We start from the raw sequence: 23,781 nt of genomic DNA on the forward strand, positions 1-23,781 counted from the left end.
TTTCTCAAAAAGGGATTCGCATAGGATTGCTTCAAAAAATAATACAAAGGCCTTTCTGATTGTATTTTGATTCGGCTCTCAAGGAGCCAGAAGAGCGAGGTAGTCTGTTAGAATTGTAAGCAGTGTCTAATAAAGCGATGTCTCTCAGGGACAGAATGTACCATTCTGGAATAATAAAGCAAATTTTATTGTGTTTGTCAGAAAGAAAGTCGGGCTTTAGCAAAGTGATGAACTAGAAATTTACCTTTACAATTGAAGAGTGGTCTATAAATGACTTTTGTTTTGTTGGGTATGTGTAGATTATTGGAGCACTGCAGACGCCACAGATACCTGTCCCAGTCAGGAGAAGAGCTGGCTCTGCTGCTGAGCAGCCTGCTGGAGAATCTACTGGCGTACCGCACCATCACACACGATGAGAGCCCCGAGCACCGCATGAGCTGCACCGTCAATGTGCTGGTATGCCCTCTGCCTATATTAACCAAAGGTGTAATGCTATTTGCAATATAAAGCAATCACCTATGCAAATAGCTTGAAAGAAAATGTTTAAAGAAAAAGCATCAAATTTTCCCTCTTTTTTTTTTTTTTTTTCCTTCCTGCAGAATTTCTACAAAGAGAAGAAGAGGGAGGACATTTACATTAGGTGTGTCAGATTGAGACGTAAAGCCTATTGGTTTCCAGGCTAATGGGCGAGCTGTGTCTGACCGCTGTGCTCTTGTAACAGGTACTTGTACAAGCTGCGAGATTTGCACCTGGACTGTGAGAACTACACAGAGGCAGCCTATACTCTGCTGCTGCATGCCGAATTACTGGAGGTCTCTGACACATCAAAGCCTTTTTTTTTTTTTTTTGACAGAGAGATCTTTTTTTTAAAGTCTGAGCTGTTTAATCTTTTTCAAGTGTGCTTCTAAATGGTGAACTGAATGCTTATTTATGGTTATTTGCTTTAACGCAGTGGTCCGACAAACCTTGCGCAGCTCATCTGATACCTCGGGGAGACGGGGAGCATGTGTGGACCCAGCAGGAGCTGAAAGAGAGGCTCTTCCAGGATATTATATGTTACTTGGACAAGGGCAAGGTGATTATTAACTGCTCTACATGTGAGCTGTTGTCTTAGCATGAGGCTTAAACCACTCCAGAGAATGTCTGTTCTGTAAGTCAACATTGGCAAACTTCTCAGGAAGTTGCAAAAGCAACAAAAACACAGACCCAACCACAAGACTCTTGAGTTGTGACAGCGTTTAGGCTTCTCAGTAGTTAGCGCATGAAGCATCAACTGTTATCCCCCGAAGCTGTGAGGTAGGGGTTTTTACCGAGAACAGCAGGGGGAACCAGATGGCAAAGTATACCTTGTGTTATGTTTACAGTAGTCCCTCTTATGACCGAGTGGTGCATGTGTCTTCTCAGATGTGGGAAAAGGCCATTGAGCTGGGCAAACAGCTGGCCAAGATGCACGAGAGCCACATGTTTGACTTCATGGAGCTGAGCCAGCTACTGGTAAGAAGAGATGCTTTAGAATTGAGTACTGCAAATAAAGCACTGTGATTACTGAAACCTCAGAGAAAGTCACCTTCATAAACAGATAGGGAAAACAACTGATATAAAGTGCAGACTCTCATTGTTTATGGCCTCATTAATACTAATTTAAATGAGCGTGATGACAAGAATTATGTGCCAGCTCGTTCGAGGCTGCAGCCGGTTCTCTGGGAAGGAGAGAAGAGAGTGTGTGCGGTAACCTTTTGCTGAGCTCATTTTCACTCCGACAGCGTCTGCTGATAGTGTGGAGTTTAATTTGATTATGTGCAGTCTAGTTATAAAGTCTCTCAGCGTTAGTCATTTTGTATATTTGTGCTTCAGAAGTCTTTTCTTGAAATTAGGTAAAAGATAATGAAAGTTTTGTTGCAGTGATTTCTTTTTTTGAATACTGTTATAAATGGTTTTATTTTTGTAACTGCTGTTAGTTTAATTTCAAAATACTGTCTTTGAACTGTATTTACAATCTTGTTTGGCTTGTGTTACAGAAAAAGCAAGCTGAGTTCTATGAGAAAATAATGCATGCGATGCGGCCGCAGCCCGAGTATTTTGCTGTTGGATATTATGGCCTTGGATTCCCGTCCTTTCTCAGGGTAAGAAAATGAACACCTATCTCAATAAATAGAGACTTAGGAAAAACCCTTATGTACCCGTTGCTTATGCAGTGAGCTGGCTTTTTGAAAAATGTCTCGGGGCAATGTGCAATAATGCCGATAAAGGTTATTAGCTTTCTGATGACACGAGCGAATGTCAGCACAAATACAGCATCACACATGCACACCTCTCGTATATCATGGAAAATGAGGTTGATCATAATTCTTGCTGCTTATTGACTTTCATTTGATGTGTTACACAATTACACTTTCTGCTGCAGAATAAAATGTTCATCTACAGAGGCAAAGAGTATGAGTGGCTCGAGGACTTCAGCTTAAAGCTGCTCTCTCGGTTTCCAAATGCCGTGCGGATGACCAGCACAGCACCCCCCGAAGAAAACATTAGCAACTCCCCAGGACAGTGTATCCTTTAATGATAAGAAAATGCTTTTAAATCATATGTCAGCATTTTTGGACATGGAGTATTGTGACCCACCCCTTATTTCTTCATATTTTGCTTCCAAGAAGCCAGACTTGCTTGTGATTTTCTTTTTCTCTTTTCTTTTCCTTTCTTTTATGTGGTCTTCAGCCATAGTTCTGCAGGCCTTATAGATGTCTTTCAAAGTTTTTTCTTTGGAAATTGGCTGCTTTTTCACCCATTACAGTCCAGTTCTTGTATCTGACCCTTTTCAGATGAATGCTAGTTAAGCTACTTAACCTATGAATTATTTAGGCATAAAAAAATGCCACCTAACTCATGAACCATTATTGCGGGGCTTGATTTCAGCCCTTGGTTGTGAGGATCTAGTTAACATTGATGAAATTATGAATGCAGAAAAGTTTCATCAGAACAGGAACGGCATCATTTTTTAGCATGGAAATGATCTAAAATAAACTATCAATTAAGTAAGTGCAAAAATCTTCATAGATTGGCCTCCTCAGAGTCCCAGCCTCAATATCCCAATATTAGTGAAGCAGTGTGGGATCGTTTTGACAGAGAACAAAAGGCAGTAAAATCCAAAGAAAAGGAGAACTATTTTACTATTTTACGAAAGCTTGTCTAAGAGAGTGAATGTGCAAACAATTTTTTGCCTCACTGTATCTATTCTGTATTTCTGTAACAAAAAACCCCAACCCCCCAAAAGATCAAAGCAGGTCTAGCTGAAGATTCACAGACCAATGCAGATGCAAGAACCAATGTTTATGTCTGATACCTTCATTAAAGCTTTAGCTTTAGCTTTGGTCCATGGCTAGTTAGCGCATATTAGCATGCTAAGAGAGTATGTTAGCACCAGCACTGTGAGAGTTCTTTTCTTACCTCAGGAGTACAATTTAAAAAAATAAGAAGGCACTTGCTTTTATTTGCCAATTAAGGAAACTCTTAAAACCACACTGAGTTTGACTTGTGTTTGTTGTCTCTGCTTTTTCATATTGTCCCTCGTCTTATCCTTAGCTGAACTTCAGACATCCAGTGCTTTACTGTCAAGCCTGTTCTCACTTTGCCGAAGCAGTTTAAAGACAAGGGGGTTCCAGAGCAGATATTAAAGTGCGTAACAGAACACTTAAAGGCTGATTTATTTTCCCATGGCTATCCTGGGATTTATGGTTCCCTGGGCAAAGCGCTAACTCAATGGTGTCCTTCCCTGTTCTTTTCCAGCTATTACAGAACCAATGAAGTGGACCAATTCCAGTATTCCAGGCCCTTCAGGAAAGGTGAAAAGGACCCAGACAATGAATTTGCGGTTAGGACTTTTTAAATTTACTTTAAAGCAATGACTCATATGTAAGCATACACTCATAAATTAAAAGAAGGCAGAAAAAAACCCTGTGTAGGCACATGCCGCACCTCAAAGATTGATGAAGACATGAAAACGTCAGCCTTTATATTTTATTGTTATTTATTCTGCCCTATAGACCATGTGGATCGAGAGAACAACATACATTACAGCCTATCACTTCCCAGGGATTCTCAAATGGTTTGAAGTCAAATCTGTCTCAATGGTAAGAACACTGGACTAAGCCTTGATGCTCACACTCTGTGTTTTCTTACGTCGCATCGTTTGGTTCACTAAAATCTGTCCTAAAATACACTTTATTTTTAATGTGTGTCTTTTTAATGTGCAGGAGGAAATCAGTCCTTTGAAAAACGCCGTAGAAACCATGGAGAAAACCAACGAAAAGCTGAGTAACCTTGTGCAACAGCAAGCATGTGATCGCTCACTGTCCGTCAACCCACTGTCCATGATGCTCAATGGCATAGTTGACCCCGCAGTCATGGGTGGCTTCTCCAACTATGAAAAGGTCATTTAAAAAAAACAAACTAATATGACATTTTCTCTTCAGATTGCTTTTTTTTTTTTTTTTTAACAGACAAATAATTTAAAAGGGATTTTTTTGTAATTGGGTCATCTTATTAGGCTGGAAGCTTTGTGGAAGTTCTCAAAGCAAACAAAAATGGTTTCTGGACAACAAGCAGATAAAAAAAACATCTCACGCTTCACAGTGAAATGCTGATTCCCGACAAAGACGTCCTCAACACACATTCACTCATTTTTGTTTCAATTATACCAGTGTGTATAGGGATAGTAACTTTTGGCATGGATTTCAAAGAACAGCTCGTGCACAGAGATGGGCAGTAACGCATTACTTGTAACGCGTTACTGTAATCTGATTACTTTTTTCAAGTAACGAGTAAAGTAAGGGATTACTATTGCAAAAACGGTAATTAGATTACCGTTACTTTCCCGTAGGAACGCTGCGTTACTGCGTTACTAAAACTGTGATTTTTTGCGAGAATGTCTCACGACAGTGACGTAAGCGAGTGCGCCGTTAGTGACAACAGCTGTGTGCAGATCAACAATGGATCACATATCGATTGTGGGAGAGAGTATGAGCGTTTAAAGCGTGGAAGTACTGACCTTACTTTGAGTTTGATTCCATAAAAAGTGACAAAAACATTAGCGTCCATCGTGCGTGGGAAGAAAACTTCTTTTTACAGCGAAAAAACCCCCTAAACTTCCAAGCAAGCACCGAGTGTGCAACGACGTAATGGGAAACTCACAGAGAAACTCGCGGATTCTTCAACTGACCTCCGCCTACCGCACTCCCGCTTTACAGGTGAAAATAGAGCAAAAGGACCGCTAGTCTTTGACTTTATTTATTTTCTGCTGTGTTTTACTTGCATCTATTTGAAAGAGTGAGTGTAAACACACAAAAATTATTTTATGTGCTGGAATGTGCAGAAAATAGGTTTAAATATTAAACAAATTTCTTCCAGTCAGAGAATGTTGCATGTAATTAAATTTTTGTTTGATGCATAAAGTTAAAAGATTAAAACTGATAAAACAAGTTAAAAAAGAGAGACTTTTCCATTTGATTACATTTTGTATGATGGATTATGTAGAAAAAGTAGAATTGGGCTGAAAGATCTATCACTTTATCACCTCTTCAGGTTGTAAATTGTGATTTTAAAAAGTAACTAAGTAATTAATTACTTTTGAAAATAAGTAATCAGTAAAGTAACGGGATTACGTTTTTGGGGAAGTAATCAGTAATTAGTTACTGATTACTTTTTTCAAGTAACTTGACCAACACTGCTCGTGCAGTACTGTGAATGCAGTTATACGGTCATTAACTAAAGTAACGGACAGATTCAAACTCTAATCTGATGATTGAATTAAAGGAACAGCAGTGCTCATGGAGCACACAGAGATCACAGAGAACATACTGTCCTCTGAGAAAACATGGATTTTGATGCATTTCACCTTGTTACAATACTTCTCATTGTTAGGCTCATCTCTGCATGAAAGGGTAATTATTTCTGTGTGTTTTCGAGCATTCCTGATATCACATCATCAAATGAGAAGTCAGTAGATGGAAATAAGCTTTGTCATTGTGGCTTTAGTCGCATGAGAACTCTTGAAGATTTTCACCATGGGAACAAAAAAAGAACAAAGAACAACAAAGTCATCCGTGACCCAGATGACAGCGAACAGAACTTCATACCAAAAATGATCTTTTGAATTCACCTGCGTTTTTTGTATTTCTGCTGTAGGTGGTGGTGTAGAAATACTGCATGTGGACATGTGGACATGCCAAGTGTTTGGCAGGCTGTATGAATTGATCATTTACTGCGACAACAGCAATGTAAATTGTACAAATGGGAAAAAAGGCTCCTTTTTTTCTTTTTCAAATTGAATATGTACAGTGCACACTAGAAGCCACCCTTTACATCTATTAAACTATAGTAGAACAGTGTCTCACTGCTTCTCCTTGCAGACTGCATTGTTTGCTGAATTGGTTTCATGTCGCTTGCACAGCTCTTAACTTTTTTTTTTTGAGCCAGAATATAAAGCATTCAATCGACCAACTACTGCCAAAGCCCTCTAATAAAACATAATTAATTCAACTCCAAACAATAATGGTGAATTATAATTTCTAAATCCTTTTTTTTTCTCCCCCACTCAAAACTTCTGGCTGGCCTGTTGCTTGTTATGAGCTACAAGATTGTATTCATAAGTATACCACTGTGGCCTCTTTGCCACTCTTTGGAGCTCTATTCAATGTAGCCAGTAGCTGTATTTTAAGTGACAAGGCTTTAACAACACAAAAAGACCCCAAGTTGCCCAATTTTCATTCTGGTTCCATTCTCTGCAGGCTTTCTTCACAAACGCCTACATCCAAGCGCACCCAGAGGACCGTCAACGCATTGAGGAACTTAAACGCCTCATCGCCCTGCAGGTAAATCCTTCGCTTGTCATTACCACGGTATCCATGACAGCAGCCTTCTAAAACACTTAGGTACTCCTCTCCCCCCTCCAGATCCCCCTCCTGGCAGACGGAATTCGCGTCCACGAGGAGAGGACAACGGAGCAGCTGAAACCCTTGCACAACCGCCTGGTCACTTGCTTCCAAGACCTTCGGGAGAAAGTGGAGAAGCAATATGGCGTCATAACTTTGGTGTGTTGCCAGCTCAAAAACTCAATTTAATGTAAGAGGGTGCCAACTTAAGCTATTGGCCCTCTTGCCTTTCTATCAAATGGTTCTCATTCAAAGCAGAGTGTACATTATATTAGTGCAGGACCATAAATCTTCCTTTAGCCAATCTATTGCGACCTGTGTTTTGCCTGTCATTGTGCTCCTCCCCTGCCAAGATCTCCTCTCCTCCCCCCAGTGACGCTTAATCCCATTTGTGTGTCCCAGCCCTGCTCTCTCACTGAGCAGAAGAAGAGTCGCGTGGGCTCGGTGGTGATGCCCTACATCCTGCCCTCCACCCTGCGTCGCATGTCCACTATCTCAACCATCTCCAACGCCTCCTCGGGCCTCTCCAGCGGCTCTGCTTCCTCAGACGGGCCCTCCTGCCTTTCCTCCCAAGAGTTAGTCCCAGCATCCTTGTGCTGCTTATTTTATCTACCTTTCCATCCTGTCTAGACATTGCTTACTTTTAAAAAATGACTTTTGTTTTCCTTGTTTGGGAAAAAAAAAAAGCACCGTCTATGCATCTGATTCTATATCTGCTTCATTCACAAACAGTTCCTTGTTGTCCCGTCCCAGAGATCGCAGGGCGTCTGTTCTGTCCCGCTCAGATGAAGACAACAGGATTGCTAGAAAGAACAGAAAGGAGTGGAGTGTGAGCAAATCCCAGAACCTCCTTGAGAGGCAGTCAGATGGAGATGAGGTAAGGCCTTATGCCCAAGAACTGTTTACACACTTCATATTTCTTCTGTTATTCTTATTCCCCTGTAACATGCACTAAACAAAGGTACTTAAAAAGGCCGTGTTGTTATTGTGTCAAGTGTTTTAACTGTGAATTGGGAGCAGTCCCGTTGTGCTTAAATGGTTTTGCATTGTTGTGTTTTCCACTTTCATTCTAGACTCCTCCAGAGAAGCAGCAGAGGCCCAAGAGTTTACAGCTGGGAGATCGCCGGCTTACCCTCTCCCTGTTTCAGGGGGTTTCATCTCAGCTCAGCTTGTCTAACCCGCTCAGCCCTCTACCTGCCTCTCCACACACACCGCAAACACCACGCAGCTCCAGTATGTTACCCCCCCCACCTCCAAAAAAAGTCAAACACTGCATGTCATCGTTTTATTTTCTCTTAAAGTTATGCCTTACACACGCAGAAACAGGAGGGCTCCGTTGTGTAAGCACATTCTGGTCTGAAGCCCTAATCAGGTCACACACACACCTCGTATTCACTGATGCATGTGGCCTGAAAAGCTTTTATTTCCTCTCTCCTGTCATAGGTTATTCATCACTTCTCACTGACAATGATGTCAGAACCATTGACACTCCAGGGACTCCTCCACCTATGCCACCAAAGAAACACCCGCATGAGATTGACAACTCCGGGTTTTCTACAGAGGTATGTCTGCTCAGAGAAAATCTCACACACCCCCTTACAAATACATATTTAATGTCATGTAAACGCTAAAATATTCTGTTTTTATTTTTATTTGAAGTCCTAACACGAGCACTCTTCTCTTTTTCCCCGAAGTTTTCGCCTCCACTCCCGATGAAAATTGAGAGCAAGCCTCCTCCACCGCCTCCAAAGGCACGGAAGTCAATGTTCCCATCCTATGAGCACCCCCCCCAGTAAGATTATTACCCCCCTAATTCTATGATTTGGCTGTGATTTATAAACATAGCTTCATTTGTGGCAGAGTGGAAACCCCACAGCAAGGTACAGATTGCAGGACCATCAGGACCTTCCCATTTTCAATGGGAAGCATATTTCTGATGCAAGTTGATTATAGTTCCAAGCAGTCCTTTTAATTTTGTTGTTAAGCTGCGAGCAAGTTTAGGTTTGGGATTTCTGTCAATAGACTGTCAATAAGGGTACTAATGTGCAAAAAATGGATATATGATTTTCAGGTACAGATTTTAATTAACTTTTTATGAAAAGATACTTTTTTTTTTCTTAACACAAAGCGAATGTGGTGAACAAGGAATGATCAATGTTGTAATGTTATATTTTATTTGTAGACTAATCAGCCACAACATTTAAACCACACGCAGGAGAAACGAACACTGATCATCTCATTATAATCCAGCATCGTCCTGGGAAGTTTGGTCTTTCATGTGGATGTTAATTTAACCACAAACACCTGCTAAAGCTGCTGCAGACCAAGCACAGCTACCCATGGGAAAAGCAGCTGGTAGCAATGGGCTCTTTTCCTACACCACAAAAAACTGCTCAAGACCTACTTGAAAGCATCCAAAACAGCCCAAAGCATTGACCTGGCCTCCAAACTTCCCAGATTTCAGTCCTATGATGCTTCCACAAAATGCACCAAACCCTCAGGGGACAAAGGATCTGCTCCCGATGTCCCAGTCCCAGACAGCACAAGACATTCTGTGTGGTCCCCTATCAGTGGCCTGTGTCCGAGTGTCATGAGGGGAACCTACTCAGAGCTGGTGGTTTTAATGTTGTGGCTGAACAGTGTGTGTGCTTATAGAGTGACACTGGATGACTCATTTCCCCTCTAGCTGTTTACCAGCATTCCATTTTTGAACAGTAAAAAGCTGCATTAGATTCATATCGAACTTGATTGAGAGCAGGGAAAACAATGTACAGAATGTAGTTATTGTTTGTTGACGGTGTCTAAACCACAATGTTTCAGAGACACTGGATGGCATTATTGAATGTGCTGCAGATTATGCGTTTGTTTTGATGTTGATGATGAACTGAATACTGTAACCCGTGCATCCAAACTAAACTACATCATGTTGATGGTGAGGTTCAGTGAAAGGACGTTTTGGAAAATCTGCATATTTGCATTGGTTAGGAGACAAGATCATAGATGCCACTCTTGTACCTTTTTAGTGGGCATGTAGCATGGAGCACAGACTGTGTATAAAAGACGAATGACATCACTGATTGGTTTGTGATTTCTGTATTTTTGAAGCCTCCAATTTAGCTAAAATCATGACGGCTTGCATTTCTGGAACAGGAAGTGACCATATTTAGGCCACTGAGTGTAATGCTAAGTTTTCAGCTAAGCTGCATCCATGGGTAAGATGAAACTATTCCAGGAAATTCCAGTAAAAAAAAACAGCAACAGCAGGTCCATGTTTGCATTGGTGCCCAGCAGATATAGACTAATGGCAACATTTGGTGATCTTATATTCTAATAGATCAGCTGACATAAACAGATTTGTTTGTTTCAGTTTTGGCCAACTCTTCTTGGATCAGATGGTTTCATTTTTGTAACAGTTCAAATGACCTTAACTTTGAACCATGACTGAAGCTAATTATACATACAATCCCAAAACAAGTATTGCACCTGGCTATAAACATTCACTTCATCTCTGGGTATTTTTACACAAGAGTCTATGGGGACTGACTCACTTTTGGAGCCAGCTTCAGGTGATCTGTGTTTTTTGCACTTCCAGGTTGTTGCTTGAATTTAAGCCAAAAGGTTAGCTTAGCTTAGCATTAGACATAGAAGACACAAAAATACACCTGCCATCTGCAAAGCTCACTTAATAAATCAAATCACGAAACTATAAGAAACCTTTAGTTTAAAGATGACATTGTGTGGCAATCAGAAATAAGATCAGAAAGTTACTGCTCTTGGCCAAGAGATACTCATTCTGCCACATGTAAAACACAACGTTTCCCTCTTTTGTGAACAAATTAGGATATTTTATTAATCCCAGAGGAAATCATGAGATCTGAATTGTTTCCAGTCGGCAGCTGTTTTCAGTCCTAATGCTAAGCTAACTGTAGGTTATGGAGTCATCATTTAGACAATGATGTAAGTGGTATAGTCTCTTTCTCTTGTCGAGAGAGTAAATTTTCCAAACTTTCTAACTGGTCCTTTAAAGAACCCTAAACGCTATGTGCTACAAGCATAAATACCTCTGGAGTTCACTTTAGTTTGATATTTCAGGTGTGGGTAGATTTTCTTTTTTATCAATTAATTTTCAAGTAAATTATTGCTATTCGTTGAATTGAGTATTTCCTTAGTTTTGCACACCCAGTGTGTACAGAGATTGTTTATTTTGAGTGCAGTGTAATTTTTAGTATGATTTCAATATACACTTTTTCCTGTGCGCTGTCAAAATGTTCTAAAAGAAACAGTATGTGCAAAATCTCTGCATGTAAAAGTGCTTTAAGAATGATAGAGTTGAATCTTTTGTTAATTTGCCAGTGTTTTATTAAATTTACATTGTTTTTACAAGGGATTAACTTCTTTTGTACAGTGGAAATTCCTTAACGTGCATCAAAGACGTTTTATACAAACAATGCCTCAAGAGATATATGATGATCTTTTTTATGAACAAGCTGTTGTTGACTTAACAGAAATAAAGCAGTTTCTGAAATGCCTGCAGACTCCCTATTTTTTTCCCTTTTTTTGATGACTATGATTATTTGGGAAAAAAAAAAAAAAAAGCCTTTTAGCTGCAATCTTGCCTCCATACAGAATACAGATTACCCTCTGTACCCTCGGTGGAAACGCAGCACTCACACAGACAGTTATCGGGATGCTGTTGATGGCGTGAAAAAAAATTACCCACTCAAGCTCAAAACATCAACAAACTAGACACAGAAGTGGTGACCTATGCATTTCAAACACAATTAAAGTTGGTGTAGGTAAACGATACTTTGCTTTAGCTCACTGGTGCATAGGCTGGAGAGGCTTTTCGTGTGAAAGCAGGGAGGACTTTACGCAATTCTTCTAGGAATTGTGGGATGGTGCTGGTGTTGCTAATCTGTATTGTTAATGGCCTCTTCCTTCCTGTTGGATAGTGAGGTGCGGGGGTATCTTTCTCCCTTCAAGTCTCATGGGCAGTGGACATTTAAAGGGATGTTCACTCATGCAAAGGAAGCAACGTAATAACTGCCAACTTTAGCTGGATACTCGGGAACATCTCCATGGAAACAACCTCATAGTGTAAGAGGTTTGCGGCTTAATGCTGTAACAATTCCAAGGGCAGAAATCACAACAGCATTGTTCCTTTCTGTTGCAGATGTCTTTCCAGTCTCCTCTCAGCTGACTTACAAGCCAGTGGCACATCGGAGTGTCTGAGTCATTCCACAGTCTGAGGTCACTCACACAATTTCCATTTCCTTGAGACAGCACTCAGTCGAAGTTTGAAACATTTTTTCCACAACACAGTTGCAAACTCTTACACTTCATTTATCAGACATAACAAAGTACTTAAGTACAATTCTGAGATACTTCTCTTAGATATTTCTGCTACTTTAATTCTTTTATTCCAGTCCACTGTATTTTAATTTAGATCTTACTGCGGAAGCTTGGGCGGCTGCTTTTCAGAATATTTACAAGTCATTATAAATTAATTTCCGGTATAAAATTCGATAATTGATTTTATTTTTCAACCTGCAGGATTTTTTTGGTCACTTGGGGTCAGCAGAAACAAGCTGTGAATACAAAATAAGACATACTGTCCTCCTTAGTTCGTAGACAACATATAAGTTCCTGGTGGAATATTTATTTTTCATCCATCCATCTGATTTGGGGTTGCTGGAGCCTATCCACAGGGCAGGACACAGGGTACACCCTGGAACAGGTCATCGATCTGTTGCACACATTCACACTTGTGGCCAATTTAGGAATCACCAGTTAACTCAAACCCATGCATATGTTTGGACTGCAGATTGAGTACCTGCAGAGAGGGATCATGTAAACTCCATATGGAAAGGTCCCAGCCTGGATTCAAACCCAGCACCTTCTGTGCTAGCCACTGCACCACCATGCCACTCCTGTTTGTTATAATTTCACTCATTTAAAATGATAATTATCGCATTTATTGCCTTTTGTCTTTTAAGTCTTAATTTGCATCTTTTTTTTTATCTTCCACTAAATGCAGTGTAGTTTTAAAAAACACAAGTATTTATTTATTTATTTATTTATTTATTTATTGCTTTAACTGTCAAAGGAAAAAGTCCAAAAGTGATCAATAAAACAGCTTTAGTCTACCGTATGTGCATATGGTAGTTAAGACTGGGTCCAGTTTGAGCAGCTACAACTGTAGCCATTTCTTTCAGTTAATCACTGAAGAAATGGCCATTTGTAGCCATATTAGCGCTTTTATTTTTTGGTTCCTTTTATTGCATTGAGCTGTTCTTGGCCTCATCTTTAACCTAACTTGCCCCTGTTATGTTGAATCCAGCTCCCTCCAACAGGGAGAGGGGAAGACGACAGGAATGGAAGCGGAGGCCTTGGTACGACTTAACTCCCCTGCATCAAAGGATAATACGCCCTTTCTTACTTTGTCCGTTTAACAGCTGGAGGGATCCCGAGTCTCTGTGTGTAGTGGGATTAGCTGCACTATTGTATCTCTGCTTTGAACCTCACTAGGTGGTGCCAGAGGGTGTGAACTAATGTAGCATTGCAAGGAGGTCTGCTGCATTTTTTTATTTTATTTTTTTCTTTTTATAAAAAAGCCCCTCTATTTACTCAGAGTAGGTTTGCTGGGCATGAGTGCACTTTTCAGGAACACCAGCTTCATATCCACACTCTCAGCAACAGCTACATAAAGTCACACCTGGGAGCTGTCGAGTGCAGGTATACACGATTCTGTCGAGGGCCAGCGAACACATATACTAAAAAGGAGGATGTTGGGGGGGGCTTCTCTTCATCGGGTTTGTGTTTTTTCCCCCTCATATGGTGCGGGGATTTGGCCTGGCATCCTTCCAGCTAACGTGCAGGTTACTCCAGTCCCTGTGTGCAGCTTAAACTATCTGCAACCTGAGTGAGGGGGGAAAAACTCTTAAAGCCAGGTTCTGCATACATTCCTGTTTTATTAATATGCTCTGTACTCTTACCTCAGTCACATGTATTTTTTAAGGTTTTCAGATGGGCCCCGAGTTACATCATGTCTAAGCACGCATGCTTTGGGATCTGTTTTACAGGCCTAACTTATTATTTGTACTACTGAAATATTAATATTCATAGGTACTGGCCTGGTCAGCTGGTTATATGGCCCCGGTGTGCGTTCACTTGCAGAGCTCTAAGTGGCCAGCACAGCTAAAATCCCATTCTGATGCAAGAAACTGTAATTAATGGTGATGCAGCAGGACAGTAGTCATTACTGAAATTGCTAGCACAAAAGATAAAAGAACACTTCAAAGTTTTTTAATAAGTTCAGACAATGACCAATTGATTTCAGCACAAAGACCTCCAGCAGAAAGCAAATTGGCTTTTTTTTGTCCCCCAGTTTTTAACTTTTGAAGGAAGGCTGGCTTGAGTCTTTTGTTCGGGCACCTTCAGACAAGACAAATACAGTTATTCACTAAGCCAGAAGTTAAAATCATGTATCAGCGTTTTCCAAAGAGTCCTCTTGCCGTAGATGAGCACCACGGCAGCAACGGTCGTGTAGAGCGATGTGAAAAAGATTGTGAGAGAGAGGGTGCTCTCTTGGTGCGCCACAATTTTGTAGTTGACATACAGGTCAACCACGAGCAGGACAAGGAAGTTGGCCACTAGACCAAGAGCCATTTCGATGACCCTTATCTGAGTGCCCAGCTTTGGAGGGTGGGTTCCATTGGTGCTAGCTTTCATGTGCTGGAGATGGATGGCCAGGTGAACAGAGATGGAGATGCAGCATTTAACCATGACCACCCCTGGAAATACATCAGAGAGGAGCAAGTACATGACTTGATAAACCTTCACAGAAGTGGTGTCAGAGAATACAAGTCCACAGTCTCCATTTGCTTTGTAGGTGATGTTGCCAACCGCGTTTCCAGCAGCTGCTGGGTTGCCAGCGTTAAACAACACAAGCATTGGCAAACAGGTGCCAAAACCAAACAGAGGGATGAGAATCACAGCTATGGTCACGTGCTTGACGATGACATCTTGGGCGTGTGTGTAGCAGTGGTTGGGTTCGTGAACCAGTTTGGTGCTGTAGTAGAAAGTGAGAAAGCTGCTGTTCCACATGATGATGAACTTGAAGCTGAAGGTAAGCACCAGCAGGATAGCGTAGCCTATCTGGGCAATCTGGCAGTTACTGTCCACCTCATCCATGGTCATCCAGAAGTAGCAAGTCATCTGGTGAGCAATACTGGCCACCGACAGAGCCATGGTGATAGTTTCACAAGGCGTCCACTGCTTTTTCTCCTTGTAGTTCAACACACTCATCAAAGAGATATAGGAATTAAAAAAGACAGTGGTGATGCCCAGCACACCCGTCATTACCCAGAGGGGATATTTAATTAACACAAGCATAACCCCAAACTCTTCTGTGCCGTAAACTTTAACAAGGATACCGTAGTCTTTAAGTCTCCGTGCAACACTCAGCAGTCTGTGTGGGCTTCTGAAGTGCTTTGGTTTTACTGCGTTCAAAGAGATGACAAGAAGGGGGGGAAGAGGAATAATAAATTATATACACACACTCCAAAATCAGATGATTCTTCATTTCTGTCACAGAATTGAATCAGTCATAGCTTGTCAGAAGGGCCCGAGGAAAAGATTCACACATTTAGCATTTGAAATTCATTAAACAGATACAAACAGGCCCAATTAAAATCTTTGGTCAATGTTCGAATTTTATGCCAATTCTGAAATTTAAGGTGGTCACATGCAAAGCGAAAAAGTGAGGTAAGAAGGTTAGAGTAATTAGTGTAGGAAATTCCTACACTAGCGAAGCTCACCTGGGTCAGATATTGTGTTTTTTATTGCCGTGAATCCAACTGAAGGTTTCTGCTTACGTTCTCTTTGCCTGTTAGTCGTGACAATACCCGGTCTGGCTCAATAACTTTGGTAGCAGCTGAGGAATCCTTTGTTTTGTTTTGTTTATTCAAGCATTAATCCTTGCCTGGAGTTGTCTGCAGGATGCACACGCAAGGTGAAAGTCTTGGATCTAAGTTTTCTTTTCATGGGGATTTATATTTTCACATTGGGTACGATTTGCATCATCCCTGACCACAGGTAGTGGCGACAGCTGGTTTGCATTGACATGAGGTGGACAGGATATGTGCTCATTATACACAGATCAAAAAAATAAATAAATAAAGGGACAATTTGAAAACATCAGCTCTCAATGGGAATCGATGAGCTTCTGGACAGTCTGAGCTGCAACCTGGCAGCATTGTATGGACCAAAACACAATGTCCCAGAGATTTACATCCATTCAGGGGTATCAATTCTTTCATTGTCATAGAACTGCCTGCATACTGTCATCACATCACCCGAAGGAACTTTAATCCAGATACCTAAAGGCAGTTAGGGCGCTGTTGTCAAGCTTGTAGAGGTCTGTATGTCCCTGATTGAAATGCCTTCCCAAACCATCACTGAACCATCACTAAACTAATAATGCTGAATGATGTTACAGGCAGCATAACATTCTCCACAACTTATCAAGACTTTTTCACGTCTGTCACAAGTACTCAGGGTGAACCTACTCTCATTCGTGAAAAGCACAGGATGCCAGCGGTGGACCTGCCAATTCTGGGATTCTATGGGAAATTCCAATCGAGCTACACAGTACTGGGCATCATGAAGCCTATTTCTGGTTGTTTGGTAAGAGACATTCACACCAGCAGCCTGCTGGAGGCCATTTTTTAGCTCTGGCAGTGCCCATGCTATTCCTCCAGATACCAGTCCTACTGATACGGGAAGAACCTTTTATGACCCCGTCCAGCTCTCCTTAAGTAACTGGCTGTCTCAAAGAGTCTCCTCCATTCTCTTGAGACTGTGCTGGGAGACACAGCAAACCTTGGCACCTCATGCTGCCAATAATAACACTGACTTCAAATTCAAAACTAGTGAAAAAACAGTCAGAAAAGACGAGGAAGGAAAAATGTCAGTGGCCTCCACCTGTAAAACTGGTTCTGGGAAAAATTCCTGTTTTGGGTATTGTCTCATTGTTGCCCCTCTCGTTTCATTTCATGACCAACAAAGCAGCTGAAACTGATTAACAACCCCCTCTGCGACTTAACTGACCAGATCAATATCCCACAAGTTTAATTGACTTGAGGCTGCACTCTGATTAAAAAGTCCTTCCATTTTTTTTTGAGCAGTGCATATTGATATCCAATGACTTTACTGTACGTCTGTCAGTGCAGCACAGCAGCACAGCCAATCCACAAACCACAATCCAACACGCGCCGCATGCAAATACTTATTCCTGCTGTCCGCCACATATTTACAAACACCAAACCGCCCACACGCCCATTTACCTGATAAGAACAGCAAATCACCTTTAAGTCACCTTCACAAGCCGTGCTCATGCAGCACCTTATCACTTTAGCTTGTGCTGTGGAGCACCCCAACTTTCTTTTTAATGAGGTGCTGACTTAAATTATAGTTCAACTCTATTTAGATTTCTTGTTTACTCCATTTATCCAGTCAAAACAAGCAAGATGCTGATTTCATAAGCACACAGTATGGCTTTCCCAACAGTCTGCAGTCACACTTTTCTTTATAAAAAAAAAAATCACCTTAAGCCAAATTTCAAGGACAGATTCTGCCTTTTTGTTGCACAAGAGCATTAAAAGCAGTTTTCCATACAAAAGCTCTTTGAAAGCAGACTGCGGTGGTAACCTTTTCTTTTTTCTAAAAATAATAATAATACAATTTCTTTTACTATGCCAACCCTGTTAAAACTTCTGCCCTCCAAAGCAAGACTGCGATTTTCCAACAAGGCTTCCAGAACAGTATTTGTAATTAATTATTGTATCCGTTTTCCTGCTTCTTGCATGGATCAAAGGACAGGCTAACGTGTGAGCACATGAGAAAGCTTGACGGATGTGCATTTACTGGGAAAGAAAGGGGGAAAACATACTGGTTAGAGCAAACAGAAAGTCACAGACATTAACACGGACCCACAGAGGATGTGTTTGTCTTCTTGGGAAGCAAACAAACGACAAAGTCAAGCACAGCAGAGGCACATTAAACACTGTGTTATGCCAGTCTGTTGGTGTAGCTGTGTGGTGGGTTGGGATGGGGTGCCCCTTGCCCTGAAGGGGACTGGAAACAGAATTACTGACCAAGCCACACCACTACCAGCAGCTCGTATTCATTCAATATACGCACCTTTTGAAGATGGGATCAGGAGGAGATGTGCCTGCAGCCCCACCTCTCTTCAAAAGAGAGGTGGGGCTGCAGGCACAGTGCTGACTCTGCTTACTGAAGGTGTCAGCTGCAGGTCAGTACCTCCAAAGTTAGACTAAGAGCTAGTTTACCTTCTTCCTACCCCCTCCCCAAAAAGATCAGACATGCATCCCTGCACAGGACATGAACGAGGCAATTCTGCTTCGTTTTGCTCTACAAATTATTATATTTTTTTTTTACCAGAAAGCAAACTGCCATAAAGAGGGTCAGAGGTAAAGCTAACTATTCTAAAGTGTCCCCAATTATCGAGCCACTTACACCCCTGAAAATAGCAGCAACTGTGAAAGCTGTGAGAACACATCGAGCATATTAAATGACCAAGATTTTGAGGTTTTTTTTAAACAAGAACTTTGCACTAGATATTTATTTTAATGGATTCTTCATTCGTTAATCTCTCTAATTAAGTTACATCTGTACACATGTGACCCATGTGGACCGACAACACAAACACCCGAATGCCATTTACATTTGTTGTTCGCCTTGACTTGCCAATTAAAAAAATAAAACGGAAAAAAAAAAAAAAAATAACAAGAAGGAAAAAAAGCACCATAATAAAAAATAATTGCTTTGCTATATACATTTTACATACAGTTTTAAAAATTAAAAAATAAACAAAGCAAATCTTATTTGTGATTATGAAAACCTGTTCTTCTGTTTGTTTTACACTAGCAGTGATGTGCTAAAGTGCTTCATGAAAGTCAGCTGATACATATAATATGTCACATGAGGGTAGGATTTTATGAGTCAGTAGCTATGCAAACACTCCCATTGTTCCCTGGTTTAAAAAACATGTATATATTATTGCAACTCTTGGCCCTTATATACTTCAGACACAGAATATTATTTAAAAGGTGTTGAGTCTTTTTTTTTTTTTTAAATCACAAAGTGTAGTTGAGCACAAAAAATAAAATTAAGAGCCTGTTAGGCTTGAGGTTTGTGGTCACACGGCGTATCCATATTTAGGGTCATATGTGAGGTGAGCGGGTATCTCCCCGCCTGTGGTCGACCCATTGCTTCCATTTGTGAAGATTGGGCCCGATTCATTGACCGTAGGCAGATTGCCCCTTACGGAACTGTAGATGACGCCGTGGTGAGTGCGGTATCCCATCACCGAGCGGAGGCTGGAGTGCCGGCTGGAGTGCATACTGGAGTTCCTGCTCGGGGGCCTGCTCTCCGGGGCCTGCACATCCTCCCTGGGAAAGCAGAGTCACGCAGGGCTCAGTTAAGCTGCTACACCGATCTGAGATCGTTTGACAGATGCCTCAAACGGCCATAAAATACCTTATTTCATTCGCGACCTCCTTCTGGTAGCGACGCTTGTGGCAGCAGCAGATGAGAAGCCAGATGAGAAGCAGGAGGAGCAGCAGAAGCAGCAGAGCGCCTATCACAGCGCCAGCTATCACACCTGCTTTATTGGTAGCTGGAAGAGGCAATGTATTGCTTAGAAATCAAACGTGTGCAGCTCACCTTCTTGAATTCCAAATCCAACAAGAGGATTATATGTGATTTTGCATAAAAGCAAGTCAAAAAAGGTACCTTCAGGATATGAGTGTTCAGAGCTGTTAAACTGAAAATAAGATGATGATATTGTAGACTTACGGTTGTATGCACGCAGTACGTATTTACACTGCCCTTTGCCCACAGCGTTTGCTGCCTCGCAGACATAAGTTCCAGTGTTGCTGTCTGTATGGTTCTTTATCAGAAGCTCCCCACTCTGTTGGTCTTAATGAAAGAAGACAGCACTGAGTACAAGCACATTACCTACACAAACACAGCCGCATTAGTGTTTAGAGAAGAGCATTCTTAGAAAAAGGCATCCTGGTGCTAAGTTGCTTACTTTGAGTAGCAGTGGATGGAATTGCAGCTCCGTTTTCTCTCGTCCACACATAGCTGATGGGAGAGGATCCTTGACGGGATACGCAGCGGAGGGAGACTGTGCTTCCTTTCTCCTCACCACCTTCAACCCAACACTTTGGCGTTGATGGGGGAACTAATGAAAAAAAAGAAAGAAACAACCCATATGGCACAAAAACTATTTTAGTGCAATGCTCTGATTCAACACTGAAGCATCTGGGTATGGCTGCAGTGAGGTAATCTACTGAGACAGAAAGAATGGAGGAGCCTTTGCATTCCATGTGAATGAGCACATTTAAAAGCAGACGGCTGAGAAATGAAACAAGTTAGACCGGTTAAAAAAAAAAAGAAGCAAAACAAAAAAAGCAATTTGTCCTCACCCAACACAACCAGTGTGATTTTTCTCATGTCAATGCCTGGGAGCTTCTTGACTTTACACTGGTATGTGGCGGTGTCTGAGACTGTCACACCAGTGATAGAGATCGAAGCATCTCCCTGGTCGGGGTTTCCTGTGAAACTGAACCTTTTGGAGACGCTGTTGTCCGTGTAGTGGGTCTGGCCACCTGAATATGATAAGATCTGAGAGGCAAGATTTGCACTGAGTAATGTCTTATTTTTTGATTCAGGTTTTCCAGCTAACTGAGCCTAAATGCAATATTTCCTCTGTCTTTCTATAATTCCTCTCTGTCATCACACATGCAACATACCACTGTGTCCTTCTGTGTCATGTCTGGACTGACGTTGGACCACTCAATATCCAGCGGTCCTGTGTCTGCTGCGGCTGGAGTATAGGTGCATCCCAGTTTAACAGTCGTTCCCGTTGCATACTGAATGGTCTGCGGCCCCGTGGATGTTATCTGCATCGCCTCTGTTAACATGGGATGAAACCAAAAATTCTATTAAGCTCCGTCTAACTTAGAACAAGGCTTTCTTTCTCCATTGGATTCTTACAGTCGTGTACCCAAGTTAAGAGACAGAAAGAAGACAGAATAAAATGAATTTCGCTCTCAAACGTATTAATATTTCTCCCACTTAATGGCATTCAAGCTCTGGGCCTGCGCTCCTGTGCCGTCTCAGGGAGGAGAAGAAGTGCTGATGTGAGACTAATAGGCCTTTTAAGTCAAACTGAAGATTTTGAGGGCTTGGACATGAATTAAAGTAAAAGTTTATTTTGATTTTAGGGTTGGGGTTGCATATTAAATTTAACTTATTAAACTCTGGAGGCTTATTAATTGTCTGAAATATATCGGCAAATAATGATGAAAGCTGAACACGTGAGCTAGTTACGAGCCGTCTCTGAGTTGACACACACTCCCCGCTAACTCACTCTTTTTGGCCTTAGATTTTTATTCAGCTGTTGCCAGAGTCAACACTGATAGCGTGGTGACACATTTCAACAGATCAGAGTTATTTATCTCGATAATGTTCGACTCTATCTTCTCGCCATCCCTCCCTCTTCGTTCGGTGTCCAACCTTCAGAAAATATCTAAATGGAGCTCAAATCAAATCAGCCTCTGTTTTGACATCGCTCATCATTAAATCCACTATAACCCTCTGAAAGCACTCGGAATGCACTTTAGTGGCACCACAACAAAGCAGAGGATGTCAGGGGTATTTATGAAAGCGTACACAATGGCAGATGTGATGAAGTGAGTGTGGAAAAAAACAAATTAGTCAGTCAAATGTTTACACCGTGAAAGCCGCCCTCCCCAACTCCCAGCACCCCCCAAGGGCAAAACACTGGGATCTAAAGAAGATGCGATTTCCACGTGAAGAGGCCACTGAGCTAACTTGCCAGTAGGTTCAGCCACTGAGCTCAGTACAAACATGCACATCCCTGTGCCCTCCCCTCATTGGCAAATACAAAGGTGCCTCACAGTTTTTGTTTTTGTTTTGTGTGCGTTTCCTCCTGCTCACCCCTACTTCTTCTCTGGAATAATTTTTTGACTCATCATAACAGCAGAAGCAGAAGTAGAAGTGTTTACATCAATGATGCAGAGGAATTTAAAGGAATTGCCACGTACAATGCTAAACCCTGGATGTCGCTCATCGTAAATAAAATGATGGTTGGAATACTGCCATCATTAATGTTGTTTATTCCTCCTGTGAATGGAAATGCACACGCCCAGGTGCTTTCCTCAAATTGTCACGATAGAGCCGAAAGAATCAGTCGTGGCTCTTTATATAAGGCGGTGAACTTTTGGTCTAATTAGGAAGCATTATCTGAATAATGAAGGGGACGTTGAGGTTTGAGGGTTTTTTCTGGGCGTACTTGATGTAATTTTTTAATTTTTTTTGCATTTTTATGCTGCTCTTATATTTAATACAGACAGCTTGGATGGAGGCCCGAGGCTAATTACTCCCCTGGTCACAATAAAACCCCTCAGGGTCGCGCTTTGCAAATGCACATAGCTGTTTGACCCTAAGCCACAATAATTTAAGGTATGAATGATATGCAGGGTGCTTCTCAGCCATCCCCACTACAAACGCACCCTTCACTGAGCACGTGAAATGGTCAGATCATCAGCTGAGTTACAGTGAACTGTATCTGCTGTGTGGATCACAAATCAGATTCAGGTTCAGAATTCCTAAGAAAAACAACTCTTCTGCTGGTGATCGTTGTGTTCCCTGACTCAACATGCTCAGAAACCTGAAACAAACTCCTTAGATGTAATCAAAAAGAAAGAAAAACCCCACACTCACCTGTTCTCAGCTGAATTGTCACCAGAAACAGCACAGCCACCTTTAGCCTGATGCTCGTGAATGCTGGCTCCATTTTCAACCTGAGAGCAAACACACTATCAGGAAAATAAGAGTTTTAATCTAAAGGCTTGTATTTGGCATCAAAAAGCAAAGATGTCTGACGTCATTTACCTCTCCCCCAGAGCCTTTATCACTTTTGCTTAGTTGTTTATCTATAAACTTACATCACCTGAGAACTCAGTCGTGACGCTTTATTTTGTGTGTGTGTGTTTGTCTGTACAAACTACCAAGAAAATCAAATGTTGATCGATAAACGCTATAAAGGGAAGAAATAAAAATAACAGCTCTGACATACCTTAAAGTGAAGACACAATCCACAACAAAAGTGTGTCCTTGAAGGCTAACCGGTGTGACAGTACAGGTGTAGCAGGCTTATTTTGTCCTCGGGTGAAACTCAGGAGCAGTAACTATGGCCACACCCTCTCTGTCCATAGTGCACCTGTTGGCCACTCCTAGAATTGGAAACACGCCAAGCCCCTTCATACTTGTTTTTATTTTTTCTTGTTTGAATAAAAGATAATCAAAAAATGTGAAAAGAGACTTTTGCTAGTTTAGGTTTCCAGTCTCTGTGTGTGTCTTGGCTGAAAACAGTTTAATAAACACCTACATGTACTTTCTTGCTTTTTTCACAGTTTTATCTATCATCTATTTATCACATCTATCATCTGTTATTTCATAACAATGCAAATTCTCTCTCTTCCTAAAACTATGGTATGATAAGTCTGCTGCATGCTGTAGAGTTCTTTGTGGTATGCTTATTTTTAAGGTAAGAGGAAAGTTATGATACTTGTTTAAGACCGAATGGGCCAGAAAAAAATGTTGCCAGCCCTTGTGTAACCCGTCTTCCTGACACTCCCATGAACATACACTGACTGGTTTTTGTTGCTCTGCCACACAGGGCACATAGTGAGATCCATGCTGATTTCGGACTAAAAGACAACTTAACGTGACAGAGCGGCAA

General features: G+C 41.4%; 3 protein-coding genes across 6 annotated transcripts in view; 1 reads left to right on the top strand and 2 right to left on the bottom strand.

The window, feature by feature from the left end:
• The window catches only part of dock5 (dedicator of cytokinesis 5), a 40,579-nt gene extending 29,132 nt beyond the window's left edge, over window positions 1-11,447 (top strand). For 2 of the 3 annotated variants that reach the window (XM_005729590.1, XM_005729592.1), the window contains 18 exons: window positions 300-456; window positions 600-640; window positions 722-812; window positions 953-1,075; window positions 1,405-1,494; window positions 2,019-2,123; window positions 2,405-2,546; window positions 3,588-3,669; window positions 3,781-3,865; window positions 4,038-4,124; window positions 4,248-4,424; window positions 6,780-6,863; window positions 6,945-7,082; window positions 7,326-7,498; window positions 7,656-7,800; window positions 7,997-8,156; window positions 8,367-8,485; window positions 8,618-11,447. In XM_005729590.1, the coding sequence (XP_005729647.1) occupies window positions 300-456; window positions 600-640; window positions 722-812; window positions 953-1,075; window positions 1,405-1,494; window positions 2,019-2,123; window positions 2,405-2,546; window positions 3,588-3,669; window positions 3,781-3,865; window positions 4,038-4,124; window positions 4,248-4,424; window positions 6,780-6,863; window positions 6,945-7,082; window positions 7,326-7,498; window positions 7,656-7,800; window positions 7,997-8,156; window positions 8,367-8,485; window positions 8,618-8,719 (2,101 nt within the window). In that variant the 3' untranslated portion in view covers window positions 8,720-11,447. The remainder of the gene's footprint in view (window positions 1-299; window positions 457-599; window positions 641-721; window positions 813-952; window positions 1,076-1,404; window positions 1,495-2,018; window positions 2,124-2,404; window positions 2,547-3,587; window positions 3,670-3,780; window positions 3,866-4,037; window positions 4,125-4,247; window positions 4,425-6,779; window positions 6,864-6,944; window positions 7,083-7,325; window positions 7,499-7,655; window positions 7,801-7,996; window positions 8,157-8,366; window positions 8,486-8,617) is intronic. The other variant, XM_005729591.1, reaches the window with a different exon arrangement.
• Window positions 11,448-14,344: 2,897 nt separating this feature from the next.
• Window positions 14,345-15,317, bottom strand: tas2r202 (taste receptor, type 2, member 202). The gene has a single exon (XM_005729631.1). The coding sequence runs from the start codon at window positions 15,315-15,317 to the stop codon at window positions 14,379-14,381; it is 939 nt and encodes a 312-aa protein (XP_005729688.1). The 3' UTR covers window positions 14,345-14,378.
• A 3,476-nt stretch (window positions 15,318-18,793) lies between these two features.
• Window positions 18,794-23,262, bottom strand: vsig8b (V-set and immunoglobulin domain containing 8b). 2 transcript variants are annotated; one of them, XM_005729593.1, is made up of 8 exons: window positions 23,116-23,262; window positions 22,761-22,840; window positions 20,765-20,925; window positions 20,438-20,636; window positions 20,041-20,193; window positions 19,803-19,925; window positions 19,485-19,623; window positions 18,794-19,396 (listed from the first exon to the last, which is right to left on the bottom strand). In XM_005729593.1, exons 2-8 carry the CDS (start codon window positions 22,831-22,833, stop codon window positions 19,144-19,146), a joined length of 1,101 nt encoding a protein of 366 aa, XP_005729650.1. In that variant the 5' UTR covers window positions 22,834-22,840; window positions 23,116-23,262; the 3' UTR covers window positions 18,794-19,143. The 2 variants fall into 2 exon arrangements, with proteins under 2 accessions (XP_005729650.1, XP_013765347.1); XM_013909893.1 differs by having other exon boundaries at window positions 22,761-22,855.
• Between the last annotated feature and the right edge of the window lie 519 nt (window positions 23,263-23,781).

The sequence above is a fragment of the Pundamilia nyererei genome, unplaced genomic scaffold (assembly GCF_000239375.1).
Source record: "Pundamilia nyererei isolate P.nyererei 1_Seehausen unplaced genomic scaffold, PunNye1.0 scaffold00033, whole genome shotgun sequence".
NCBI lineage: Eukaryota > Metazoa > Chordata > Actinopteri > Cichliformes > Cichlidae > Pundamilia > Pundamilia nyererei.